Source organism: Falco peregrinus, chromosome 1 (assembly GCF_023634155.1).
Source record: "Falco peregrinus isolate bFalPer1 chromosome 1, bFalPer1.pri, whole genome shotgun sequence".
NCBI lineage: Eukaryota > Metazoa > Chordata > Aves > Falconiformes > Falconidae > Falco > Falco peregrinus.
The window spans coordinates 97,850,135-97,863,372 of NC_073721.1; the positions used below are offsets into that span (position 1 = coordinate 97,850,135).

At 36.4% G+C, this 13,238-nt stretch overlaps 1 protein-coding gene across 7 annotated transcripts in view; it reads left to right on the top strand.

Annotated features, from left to right (window-relative positions):
• KIAA0586 (KIAA0586 ortholog) overlaps positions 1 to 13,238 on the top strand; it is a 73,262-nt gene that overhangs the window by 12,581 nt on the left and 47,443 nt on the right. For all 7 annotated transcript variants that reach the window (XR_008746645.1, XR_008746646.1, XM_055800599.1 and 4 more), the window contains 7 exons: positions 808 to 880; positions 1,202 to 1,462; positions 1,853 to 2,027; positions 7,545 to 7,733; positions 8,641 to 8,828; positions 10,071 to 10,178; positions 11,772 to 11,852. Coding sequence is in view for 5 of the 7 variants with exons in the window: in XM_055800599.1 (XP_055656574.1) it covers positions 808 to 880; positions 1,202 to 1,462; positions 1,853 to 2,027; positions 7,545 to 7,733; positions 8,641 to 8,828; positions 10,071 to 10,178; positions 11,772 to 11,852 (1,075 nt within the window). In the remaining 2 variants the exon portion in view is untranslated. The remainder of the gene's footprint in view (positions 1 to 807; positions 881 to 1,201; positions 1,463 to 1,852; positions 2,028 to 7,544; positions 7,734 to 8,640; positions 8,829 to 10,070; positions 10,179 to 11,771; positions 11,853 to 13,238) is intronic.

Genomic DNA, 13,238 nt, shown 5'->3' on the forward strand with positions numbered 1-13,238 from the left:
TTAGCAATCATTAGATGATTTTCTTGGACTTCAAATGTTTTTTTGACCCTCCTGATGTGAATTGAATTTTTTGACAAGTACCTCTTGCTTCTCGGTAAATCTGAATTCTGAGACTATCATCTGCACAAACTGCTCTGCTTTCATGACAAGGGCTCATTTAGCTTTTTGTAGACAAACTTGCATGAATAGGAACTTTAAAGAGTAATTTCATCATTCAGAACAGAAGAGGCTTCATAAGCCCCTCAATGTTATAGAATTAGTCATCCTACAGTAGATCTTTGGCTTTTGAACTTCCGCTTTGTTAGTTGTGTAAAGGATTCCTGCTTGAATCATAATGAAAACTTTCCTATTAAAATACAACTTCATCTTGTGTTTTCCTGAGGAAGGTAACTATTTTCTTCATGTTTATATTTCAGGCATGTTGTCTGCTATCATTATCTTTTAGATCTTGTCATCTGCTTTTTGTCTTGTGACTTAGGATATTTTTATTGCCTTTTTTTCCCCAGTTTTTGATCCAAACGGGAACTAACACATGACTGTGACTTATTCATAGATGTTTGTAATAATGTTAGTATGTACTAGTGCAGGGTGGGATTTACAGGTGGTATTGTATAAGAACAGATTTAGGTTTAGGGGTACTAAGATCGGCTATGCTTAGTGCCTTTTGGAGGCTGTACAGGTACATAATCTTACTGTCCGTGTTCTGGATTTCTCTTTTTGTAGTGTTTATAGGTCACTACTTCCCCAGGAACAAATCTGTGCAATTTAAGAAGCACTGACCTAAAATAATTCTTTCTTCTATTTCAGAGATGTATTGGAGGAGATTCGTATCAGAAAGACTGTGGATGAGTGGATTAAGGCAATCAGCGTAGAAATCCAGGTATGGGTGGAAGAAATGAGCTCAGGTTTTTGTGTTATGTTTTTCCACCTTACGTAGTTCTCTCATGTCGATAGTTAAACACGATTCACTCATAACTTGAAAACATGAGGAAACTGCTTATTATTATTAGCATGTAGTATGTTGTAATAAAATATTTACCTCTATTTTAAAACTTCAGTTGCTTAATGAAAATCACTGGTCACAGTTGCTGGCTAACATGAAAAACAGGCCATTTCTCAGAACTTCAAAGTTATCCACAGACTCTTCTAATAGCCTTGAAGATAAAAATTTCCTTTTATTATGTTTATGTTTTATCCTTAGGCTGAAATGGCAAGAAATGATCCGGAACAAGTGAAATATGATCAAAAGGTCCCATGGATCAAGAGAGCCCAAAACATCAAGGCTATGAAGACCAATAAAGAAATTAAAGGAAAAACGCAAAAAATCCAAGGATGCTCAACAAAGAAGCCTTTATCTGCAGCTAAGCCATTGCAGAAGCAAGCAGAAGATAACACAAGCAAACAGAGGTTTAAAACTTCCTTTTCTTCTGAAAGTTTGCACAGGAAAGGAAAAAGGGCAGATGTGAGTTGCCAAGTAATTGGTTTCTTTTTTAGTAATGACTGCTATGCTTTAGATAGCAGTATTCACGTGAAAAATTGTTTGTATGTACAACTAATAATGAAAGTGAAATGATTTGTCCTTGTTTTCATGTGCTGTAGAAGCCTAAGTGAAGTGTGTATAACAGTGTAAAATTTATTGTTGTCTTACGAATTTGTCTAACTCAGTACCTGCTATTTTATTCAGCTGTTCGTGAGCTTCTTGTATGTCTTCTGTACGCATAAATTCTCTTGTGTGCTTGCAATTTACACTGCTGCAGAACTTCTTACTTTTTTTCCTCTAGACTTTACAACACTACTGATGTGTTCAAAATTTTGTACGTCAATTGTAAACTTTTTTTTTTCTGTGTGTCAGGGACCTGTGAATGAAAGTGCAGTGGTACAGAGTGAAGACTATCTGTGTCAAGTTTATGGGAAACCAGTTTACCAGGGCCATCGTAGCACACTTAAAAAAGCACCGTATCTGAGATTCAACTCTCCTTCTCCCAAATCTAAACTTCAAAGACCCAAGGTGATAGAGCGTGTTAGAGGTAAGTAATTCTTTGATGTGAACAAGGTGTTCCTTCCCAGTTTTTCTATCAGGAATTCTTTGTATAAATGAAACTATTTAATCGTAGTTTATCTGCTCTTCTATTTAAAGCTTAAGCAACTGCAGTAGACTTCCTAGAGAGGTGGTTGATGCCTCATGCTTGCTAGTGTTTTAAGAGGCATTTGGAAAATGCCTTTAATACCATGCTTTAACTTCTTTGGTTAGCCCTGAACTGGTTAGGCAGTTGGACTAGATGATAATTCTGGGTCCCTTCCAACTGAAATATTCTGTTCTATTCTAAGAGATACTCATCACAAAACTAAACAATATCAGTAGGTTTTCGGATTTGCTTAGTGTGTATCTTACGTATTTTAGATTGTCAAATTAATACTTCCTTCTAAATTTAATAATCATATTAATATTTATTTATTGTTGCCCAGGCTGAATTGCTAGAAGTAATGACATAAGCACATGAAAGCTGAGTGTGTGGAAATACTAACTCAGCTTTTGATAAAGGTTACTGAGAGATGTAGTCTTCATGTCAGGTTTATCCAGGCATGTCATTTAAATGATTGATACATTCAGAGTTAAGAAATCTGTGGAGATTTGAAAAATTAAGGAAGCCTGATACTTCATTTCCTACTTCTAATACATTAATTGAAATATGAAAATTTAAATTTATGGGTGTGAAGGTGACATTTATTAACTTGAAAATATTGAAAGATGTTAATCAGAAGCATTGGTTAAGTTCATTAAAGGCAGGTAACTTGTTAGTCAATTCAGAGTTAAAAGCAGAGTATAACTATTTTGTACTAGCTTGTCAAGGTTATTGAATTGATTGATAAAAGTTATTGGTTGATTAATAATGAATTCCATTCATTAGTTTTGTAGGCAAAGTGTTAAAAGCACAAGATTTTAATTTTCAAACCTATTAAAAATGTGTAAAAACAATAAAAAAATTAAACAGTACAATATCTGACATAGGTAAATGTAGATAAACTTTCGTCTGAGTTAGAAAGTAATGTTTTAATTGCATCTGCTTTATTCCCTAGTTATTTTTTCAAAACTTAACTGATTCTTAATACAGAAACTAAGATTAATCTTGAACTGATATGTCAGAAAAACTAGTGTGTATCATCTCACTCTGCAGAAAAAGTGAGCTAATTACATGATAAAAGATGATGGAGAGAAAGAGTGTGTTGTGTGTAAGAAGCAGTTAAAGTGATAGTGGGCATAATCGTGTTAATAGGATGAACATCAATGGTAACATATTAGTTGGCTTCCCTCTATGCTTCTTGCACTTGCGCTGCAGTCTTAACTGTCATGTTTAAAAAATGTCAGACTTTTTATTATAACCATCAAAATACCGTGTTCTGTATGAAATACAAGAGATTAACATGAGAAGGTAGTAACTTGATGAGACTGTGTTTTTAGGCAGTTAAAATGTATGGTATAAAACATATATATGTCTTTGAAGACAAACACTGCTGGATTTAGTGGTTGGTTTTGTTGGGTTTTTTTTTTACATTATGTTGTACATCCACAGTGGCAAATCCTCAAAATAGTACAAGAATCTATTATTAAGCTTAGCGTAGTCTTCATGCTGTTTCCTGACACTTTTCTTACCTGTGCTCTGGAGCCCAGTTGTGATCCAGGAAGAAGTTTTATTGGTAGAAAGTATTTGTAATTCTCATAACCCTCCTGGAAAATGTGGGTCATAGTCTTGGCAAAAATCTGGCAAAAAAGTCTTTCAAAACTTTTTTTTTAAAAAAGGTGAGAAAATTATCTGAAACTGCTAGTCTTGTTGCTTGTATATTTCATTCGACCTCTTGAAACACTTCATTTTTTTGTAAAAAACCACTGGTATATTCATTTGAAGGACCAGCATGATGTATCATTCTTTTTGACTACTGGCTGTGCTTCACACCTGTAATTTAGTTTATTTGTTCAGATCTTTTTTAATAAAATGTGTGCTAGTAAACACTTAGTGTAGCAATAACAGTGATACAGTAACTGCTAAGATTTGGAATGAGAACAGACACTTCTTTAAAAATAGTTAATCAGCAGTTCTCCTTTTGCTGAGTCCTAAATGACATTTTTCTTCTATATTTGTTGGGCTCTTGTCCTTTATAGGCGGTCACAACCTTTCCAGGGAGGCCGATTTCATTATTCCAGAAACAATACCATGTAAAGAGGCAGAAAAAGTACCCCCTTCCCTCTCAATCTACTTATAATAAATAGGTCATTTGATCGTTTGATACTACCAGTTTTCTACCAATAATGTGTTTAATTCAGTAGTGTCAGTGAAATGCAGTTGTAATAAGCTGCTTTTGTGCTTTAGGTTGTTTTCTGTTGGGGGCAAATAGAAATTAAAAACTGTGTACTGGATCTATGCTGCTTTCAATCTACTTGTCACATGCAGGAGTCCTGGAAGAGTTTAAAAGCTATTTGCTTGAAAACAGAATGGACTCTGGATAGCCTTTACCCAAAGTGATTCTCTTCCAAGTCCTTAAGTCATGCTACAGCATTACAACAACATGTGTGTTTTGCAATAATAAAGCCACTGTAAAATTTGTTTCTCTATTTCACATCACACTGCAGTTACGGGAAATTACAGTTTTGTTTCTATCATGACAGTAAATAAAATAAGACATCCCCTTGTATTCTTACCTAAGGAAAGGAAGGAAGAATACAGAATTTTTTGCATGTCACTTGAAAGAGTAGCACTCCAATGATGAAGGTCCTATTTCTGATTTTTCTTATTTTAATGGCTTTAGACTGAGGTCAGCCTTTGTTCGATACTGGCATTACTTGTCTTTGACTCTTATAAGACAGTTGGTCAAGCTGCTTATTTTTGTGTTTTCCTGCATCTTGCCAATAAAATGGAAAAGTAATACTTCTGTGTTTCACATAGGTCTCATGAAGACAAAACAGTTAAGTGCTTTTGAGAGCTGCTATTCTGGAAGATGCTGTTATGTCAGGAAAGTAGTAATAATAAAATTAGAAACAGATCTGTAAAGAAAATGAAACAAAGTTGAATGAACACTTTAAAGCACCAGGTTCTTAAAAAAAAAAGAAAGAAATCTTGCTCACATTAGGCATGGTTCATTCTTTCCTTCAGAGATCTGCACCCACAGATTCCCTTCCTGGCCTTGATGTACCAGGTGATAAAGGCTTAAAAATTATTGGAAGTCATTGGCCTTGGGTTTGGTTGGCTGGAAAATCCAGACTTATTAAATTACTCTATTTTGGTAGAGCAGTTCACTGAGCTAGTTTTAAATTAGTGTTAGAATAAGGATGTTTATTTAAGACTGAAATGGCCATCTGGAGAGTCTCTTTTCAGTCATTTTATAACTCTCAACCATTTTCTTTGCAAATAAACTTTAGCGACTTATGCTTGGTTTCTTGTGGGAAGTTAGGGGAAAAAGCTAACTAACAGTTTTATGAGTAAGAGAGCATTTCTAAAAGAAGTTGGAGTTGTTTTCTTGAATAATTTGAACTGATAAATACATGTAAAACACTATGGTTTTGAAGCTAAGTTTAATTAAAAGTCTAGTTTCTGCCCAGTGCAAATAAACTTTTCAGGGGGAAATGAAAAGTTGAAAGCAATTAAAATGAGGTTCTGTGTGTATACAGCACTTAATCATTCTTACTGTGAGAACCTTGTTTTTACAAGTCCGTGGTATTACAGACTTCTTGCCAATTTCTGCTTTTGCTCAAAAGTTCAAGGCCAGGGGGACTATTAGATCATGTAGTATGACCTCTTCTAAATCAGAAGCCACTGAACTGTATCTATTTGTGTTACCGAGTCTAGTAATCTGTCTTTGACTAAAGAATAATCTTTCTGGCTAACCTGTGCTTTGCAGAAAGGCACATGCTCATCATTTGAAGACATCAGAAGTTCTGCCCTTAATTATTTCTTCTTATGGCTAGATACCTTATGGTTCACAAGTAAATGGGACGCTTCAAAATCAATACCTGATTTATAGTTTTTCGCATCAGTTTACAGCTACTTCAGTTTCCAGGTGTTTTTCCTTAAAAAATTAAAAAGACCTTTTAATGTCCAATCTATGTTAATATTAACAGAGATGCAGAACTAGTACTGCATGCGGTATTACCATATATGGAAGTCTTCTCCTGCTCCAACCTGCTGGCATCCTGTTGAGACATCTGAGGATTACGTTTGTCCCGTTGACCACAGCATTGTGTTGTGATTTATCATTGCATTGCTTATCCAACATGACCTTAAAGCCTTTTTCAGAGACACTTCTTCCTGACCTGTATTTTCTCGTTGAAGAGTTATGGCTTGCCATTCTTGTTTCTAGGCTTATTACCTAGAGTTTGTGTGCACAAAAATACCACTTCTTGAGGGAATTCCCTTACCCATTTGTCTGCATTTGTTAAAAGTCACGTTGTCAAACTTTATTCCCTACATTTTATACTCATTGACTTTTTTCATCAATTAATTAGGAAGCTATTAGATGTGAACAGAACTAAAAAGGGCATGTTGCCGTGTGTTAACTGGCCATTAATACAGGAAAGGTGATGATTAGAAACAACAGAGGAGTAAGAGGACATTTTTCTTGGCTGTAGTGAAGATACAGAGTTTGTTACCAATGTGGTTCTTTCCGGGTTCATTTTCCTAATGCCTACAAAACAGCAGTAGAAGCACTTCCATTTGATTCATGATTGTTGACTCCTTTGGGGGGGATGTTTCAGGCAGTTTTTATCCATTTAGATTAAGGATAATGATTTCCTTAGTAGTATCCACTGTTTGCAAAGCATATAGATTGAATAAGACCTTGCATGACTGTATGGTGAGAAATGCAGCAGTACATGTTCTCCCCTGCTACATGCATAGACATTGTTGCATACAAATTGCTTCTGGGTGCCTGTTTAACAATACATTTTCAAAACTGGGCCAAAAAATCAGTGCTTCCTTGATGTTGCAAGTCAAGACTTATGGGTATTAGTTATGGCTTTATTTTTGAGTAGCACTAAGTTGTTAAACCAGGAATTTGTCGATTATTACCTGTTCTTTTGAGTACCTGTCAATCTTGTCACTGGAGACAAATGTTTATAAAATTAAGGCAGTTATTCAGATGAAAACAAATGAAAGTTTGGCTATATTCTGTATCCTGTCTACTTTTTATGCTGAACCTTTATGCTCTTTTAATGCTGTATTTCAAACCTAAATCTGGGTTTCTTCTTAGCTGCTAAATCACGTGTTTCATTCCAACCTACTACCGTCCTTGTGTCCTTTTCTTCACATTTCTGTGCCTTTATTTGCTAGATTCAGATGCTGAAAAATTGTAATTTTAACTTCTTTCCTGTCAACACTGAGACTTCTAACCTGGCACTTTTAGATTCTACCCTTCTTGTCTCCCTCCCTTGTTCTCTCCATCTCACAGAAAAAATATATAGTTGTTTCAGTAGAAGGGCTTAAATTAGAGCGTGTGATTTTGCTGGGTTTGTACATGTGTTGATGACATGCAGTTTATATCTGCTCTTGTTTCAGGTGCAAAGGTAAAGTCAGCAAAGACACAGACTTGCTCTTGCACACAGAAGGTGGTAATCAGCCCTAGGAAACAGCGTTCTTTATACGCGCTTGCCCAAGAACATCAGTATCTTTTTAGTCCAAGTCGAGATGTGCCTGCTGTCTGCAGTCCACTTGAAGGTCACCTAATTCCTATGGCTATTCCACTAGGTAGGTGCAAATAACCTGTAGAAGGATGTGTGAAGGTTAGTTACTGCTACTTCATGTAAACACAATGTAAATCTTCTTAAGTCAGTTATTTGCCCTGGCCCATGATACTTGCAGCTGCCCTTCTTGTGAGAAATCTACGTGGGGGAACAGTGTAAAACGTTCTGGTTCTCCTCATTCTTTGTGCTGGACGTTTGGTGACACCCTGACAGAGCATTTGCTTAGCTGTACACACCTTCTTTGGTACACTTCACAGTTCTAGGGTTATTGTTCCGATTTTAGGTTTGGTATCCATATAAGCAGGAACTGATTCACTGGTCCTTGCATTCAACATTTACAATGACTTTAGCCCAAGTTTCAGTAAGATTGTGCCAAACACACTAAATTCATTGTCGTATCTTCTGTATTTTTGGACCTTCAATAGAACCTTTATACAGCCTTTGTTTTGGGAACGGTTAGTATTATATTGGCATGTAAAGAAGATAACTATTAAAAAAAAAAAAGGTGTCTCAAAAATTTGTGGGATGCTGTACTTGGTGTAATAGTATTTTGAATGAGATGAAGAAAATGTGAGGGGGGGTGAAGCATGGTATGTCATTTTTGAAATGCAAGTACAATGTAGTTATTCTCGTTTTCAGCAGTAGGTGTCACCGCAGTCAAGCAGAGTGAATAATTTTAAAAAAACAGCAGTGTTCAGTTTTTGCTGGGAAAGCCTTAAAATTACCTGGTGAAGCACTATGCTTTAGCTAGTTGTTAATAGGGGACTTTTTAATTAGTCTGTAGTTGCATGCAAGATCTCAGTCTGTCTCATGTGAAACACGGACACAGAGAATTTAATTTTAATTAGTTTATTAATTTACTGACTTTGGAGATTTATATAAATATTTAATTATGTTTAAACTGTCCTTAGGTCAAACCCAAATCAGTGACATCTCGCTGCAGCCTGCTGGAGTAGTTATAGGTAAACCGCACCCTGTTACAGTTACAACCTCTCTTCCTCAAGTGCCACCAAAACCACCGATTGAGATAAAAAAACCAAACATAGCTGTAATAGAGATGAGATCAGAGAAGAGGGATCCACCTCAACTGTCTGTGCAGGTACATGCTAAGAGTGATGATTATTTGTTTCTTTATTTTAATAAATGCTAACTAAAGGCAGTCTCATCCATCAGTAACTTACTTTGATCAGTAGGGGGTTTTCAGTAAGCATTAGAAACACATGGAACAGAGGGACCAAGATGTTGTCGTGCCATGCTAATATTTTTATTCATATTTTAACAATTATTATTTGACCAAAATAGAAAAATTTGTCTTCTGTGAGTCACCTATGCAGGGTGTTTGTAAACTAGTTCTATAGCATGAATTCTTTTTTTATTATTATTTTTAAATGAGATTTTTGAGCCAGAACAAATTTGGAATAAAAGAAGTGTTGTGGTAAATGTCAGTTTTCTTGGATGACTGCTTTGGCCTTTAAGATTTCTGTTTCAAGCATGATGGTCAGCCCAAGGATTTCACTCCTGATTAATCAACCATTGCAGTCCTTACTTAGTGGTTTAGTTTTTATAATTTTTTACATGAGACTGTTGTCAAGGAAGTTAATGTTTCTTACGTGTTCATTTTTTTGGATTCAAATTGTTGAGAATATACACTCCTACACACACCTTTCAGGTACAAATGATTCATGGAATTCAAAGTTAAATACAGGTAAAGTAGTATGTGGTTTCTTCCCTTGCTATATTGCAGTATTCCGTCCACCAACATTTTGCTGTTATTTCACCCTGTTCTTGAAATGTTTAAGGTGATTTCCCTGTGCTCCCCTTCTGAAGAATTAAGGAAGCATTTAAATGTTTGTTCTTAATAAAAACACAACATGTTTTGATGCTGTAACAGACATGCCTTTATTACAGACTACACTGTAATACAGTTATGCCTTTATTTTACTATACCATATGTATGACAACATGAAACCAATAACCAGCCTACACAGTGACTTGTAGGCCAACGTAGTGTAAATGAATTGCCAGTCAAACACACATCTGCTATGTAGATATTTGTAGGTATATTCACCTTTTGTCGCATGCAAGGCAAAGGAATCAGGGAATTAGAGAACAGGAGAAACCAGGTACTGCAAGAAAACAGGTGAGTGTTTCTGGGATTAGCTTTTGTACTTTACAGTATTTTGTTTTTCAGAACCAAGCTGTTGTCAGATATAGGTATGAGAAAAGGAGGTCACTGGAGTTAGTGGCTCAGTAGCAGGTGGAAGAGAGACTCTAAAAAGTTCAATGACAGTAGCCAAACTAATACATAGATGTTCAGATTGGTGCTTTTTTTCCATCCTAGGTGTTACCAAATATAGATATTGACAGTATTTCAAGTGACAGCGTGACTGTAAACCATGTTCTTCCAGACTCTGAACCTGCACTTCTTCCTGTTGATGCTGTAATACAGGTATTGATTGATCTAAATGTCTGGGAATTCAATGTTCTTAAAACATGCTAAATTATTACAAAGTAATTTCATTGTCTTGTTTTAGTCAGAGAAATTAGACGGTTCCAGGAAAAATTGAGAAATTATTCTGAAGAATCTATAATGTGAGGTATTTATTTAAGAGAATGAAAAATTGCAGCAAGGCGCTGTTCTTGCAAGATTAAATAATCACCATAGCAAAACTCTTAAGAAAAAACATAATTCCTCTGTTTTGTTAAGAGTTATAATCCCTTATTGGCCCATTTCTGTCTTATTTATACTGGCTTCAGTGTTCTGGCATGAAGACTGAGGGTGTTCTTCATCCCTCCATCTGCTCCTTGGCTGTACTTGAGTGGTTAGTGGCATGTGTGCATAGGGTGTTCAGTGGTAACCTGGTGTGTGTGGAGCTGGCTGGTTTACTCTGCTTGCTTTCCATATAACTTTTTCAGAAGTGTTTTTAATCTCATCTAAGCAGTAATAAAGCTTTTTGTGCAACGGAAAGGTTAACTGTTGCACACTGAATTATAAGGTTACAAACTAGGGCACGCATTTACAGGATGGCGTATTGTTTCTCCCAGTGGACTTCTGTCTTCTGCATTGCAGACAGTGGACAGTGTGAAGGCACGGTGATGCTCTGATGATTTGTGTATAGTTACTTTACCTTCTGTTTTCCCTGAGTGTTAGCTGCTATTGTGACTTAGGTCCATCAAGGTCTTGTGTGAAGGTATTCACTGAATAAGACAGAAACTGGACTAAAATAGTGATTATTATTTAAAATTTATAATATTAAAAAACACTGTAGAAATGGCACATAAGTAAATTGCTTAAGATGGGTTGTGTGCAATGGTTTAAAATTTTTTGTCTTATTTTTTTTATAGTAAGAGTTACAGGTATTGCCCTAGAACTTTTGATGTTGAGATACTCCATGACATTTGGCAACAGCAAGTTTTAGTTGTCATCAGCATATAAGAAAAAGTTCCAACAATCATAGAATCATGGAATGGTTTGGGTTGAAAGGGACCTTAAAAACCATCTAGTTCCAACCCCCTGCCACGGGCAGGGACACCTCCCACCAGCCCAAGTTGCTCCCAGCCCCATCCAGCCTGGCCCTGAGTGCTCCCAGCCCCATCCAGCCTGGCCCTGAGTGCTCCCAGCCCCATCCAGCCTGGCCCTGAGTGCTCCCAGCCCCATCCAGCCTGGCCCTGAGTGCTCCCAGCCCCATCCAGCCTGGCCCTGAGCGCTCCCAGGGATGGGGCATCCACAGCTGCTCTGGGCAGCCTGTGCCAGCGCCTCGCCACCCCTGCTGGGTGGGCCCAGGTTGGTTTTGGTCTGATAAACGCGTGCATCCCCAGAGGTCGGCGCTCATTGGCATGTATTAACTCATGTATTAATCTCTCTTTACGCTATGCAAAGAAATTCCTCCTAAATTTTAAGGTGTGTAAAGCATTTTTTCTGGGTTCAGGCTATTGACAGTGAGTGGTGATTTAATTGCATTCTTGTTATGAAGTTTTTCTGCTAATACATTTTTTTCTCCCCTATACGAAATACCTATCAATTCCAACCTGTCTTTATAAGACTCCAGAAGATATACATAGTGAGGAGGAAGACAGAAAGCTTCCAGGAGTTGATTTCATTGATGTTACTGATGTCATGCAGGTAATTATATTGCAAAGGTGTCCTTTCAAATATTTTTGTATTTGTTTTATATTATTCTGTCATAATGAAAACACGATGTAGAAAATAAGTTTGCTTTACTAGCAACTTTAAAAATACACATTGCAAACAATACTGAAGTGTTTACAATGCTGTAAACAGTATTAGAAATTATTGTATGTTGGTAAGTAAAGGACCTTTGAAGAATTACATTCAAAAACTAAAATTACCTTTTATTTGGATGTGTTAGAATCCACTAGAAATAAAAGTAGTCCTCTAAAATCAGCGGGGATTATAGTACTTACATTTCACAATTTCAGACTCTAAATGTAATGCATGTAAAAGATGCTCTTACAGATTTTAAGTAAGGTGACCTATATTTTAAAATATGAAAGTATTTTCTGAGGGTTCCCTTTTAGAAAACTTCCATGTAGAGCAATTTGCATATGCTTTTGAGGTCCTAAAATGATTTAGCATACTAACTCAGTCAAACATTATGTAACTTCGAAAAAAACCAAGACAAGCAGCGTATGTATCTGTGTACTACTCATCTCATGGATCTCATTAAAAGATTCCAAATTTTTGTTTTGCTGGATGCCTCATTAGTGCTGTGCATGTTTAACAACATTGGTTTTTTCTGGATTATGATAACATGGGTTTCCTTGAGATACTATTTTATGGTTTAATTCTCTTAGGTAGCAAGTCCTTTTTTTTTAGTTAGCTGACCTCTTGTCATTCACAGTGGAGGCAGAGAAACTCTCAGGCTTGGTGAACCAGCCTCTATTTCACTTCTCCAGATTAAGAGCAGAAGCAGAAACTCAATGGTAGCAGGTAAAGGCTGCCTCTGCAGGAAGCGCGGTCCTGCCACCCAGCTGTTGTGGAGTATCTCGCCTCTGTGGGAGATGGCAGCTTCCACCTCCTGCTGCATTTAGGACTCAGTAAATACCAGGAGCTTGGAATTGCTGTTGCTAGCTAGTATTTCTCTTGAAGTACTTTTTCCTCAAGTTTCTTCCCAGTGAGCTACACTTGCTGTGTGCATATCAAAATCTATCAAAAAATGTATTCTTTTTACCTGTTCTGTGTGCTTTTCATCCCAGGATTAGAGTGTACATCAAATACTAACTATAGCTTACAGGCTAGTATGGTAGATTTATTTTTAAATTGAATTATCATTTAACATTGTCAGTTAGTTACAAGTCTTAAAGTCTTAAAAAAAATCTTAAAAAAAAAAAAAAAGTCTTAAAAAAAAATTTGACATTTACCTGTCAAAAGTGGGGAAATGCTTTGTTCATTTTTAGTTCCAAAATTACCTAAGTTGTTGGAGCGGAGGGGTTAAATCTATTTGGACAACTTTCTTCTGCTTGCACAAAAAGGGCTTTATTTTATAAA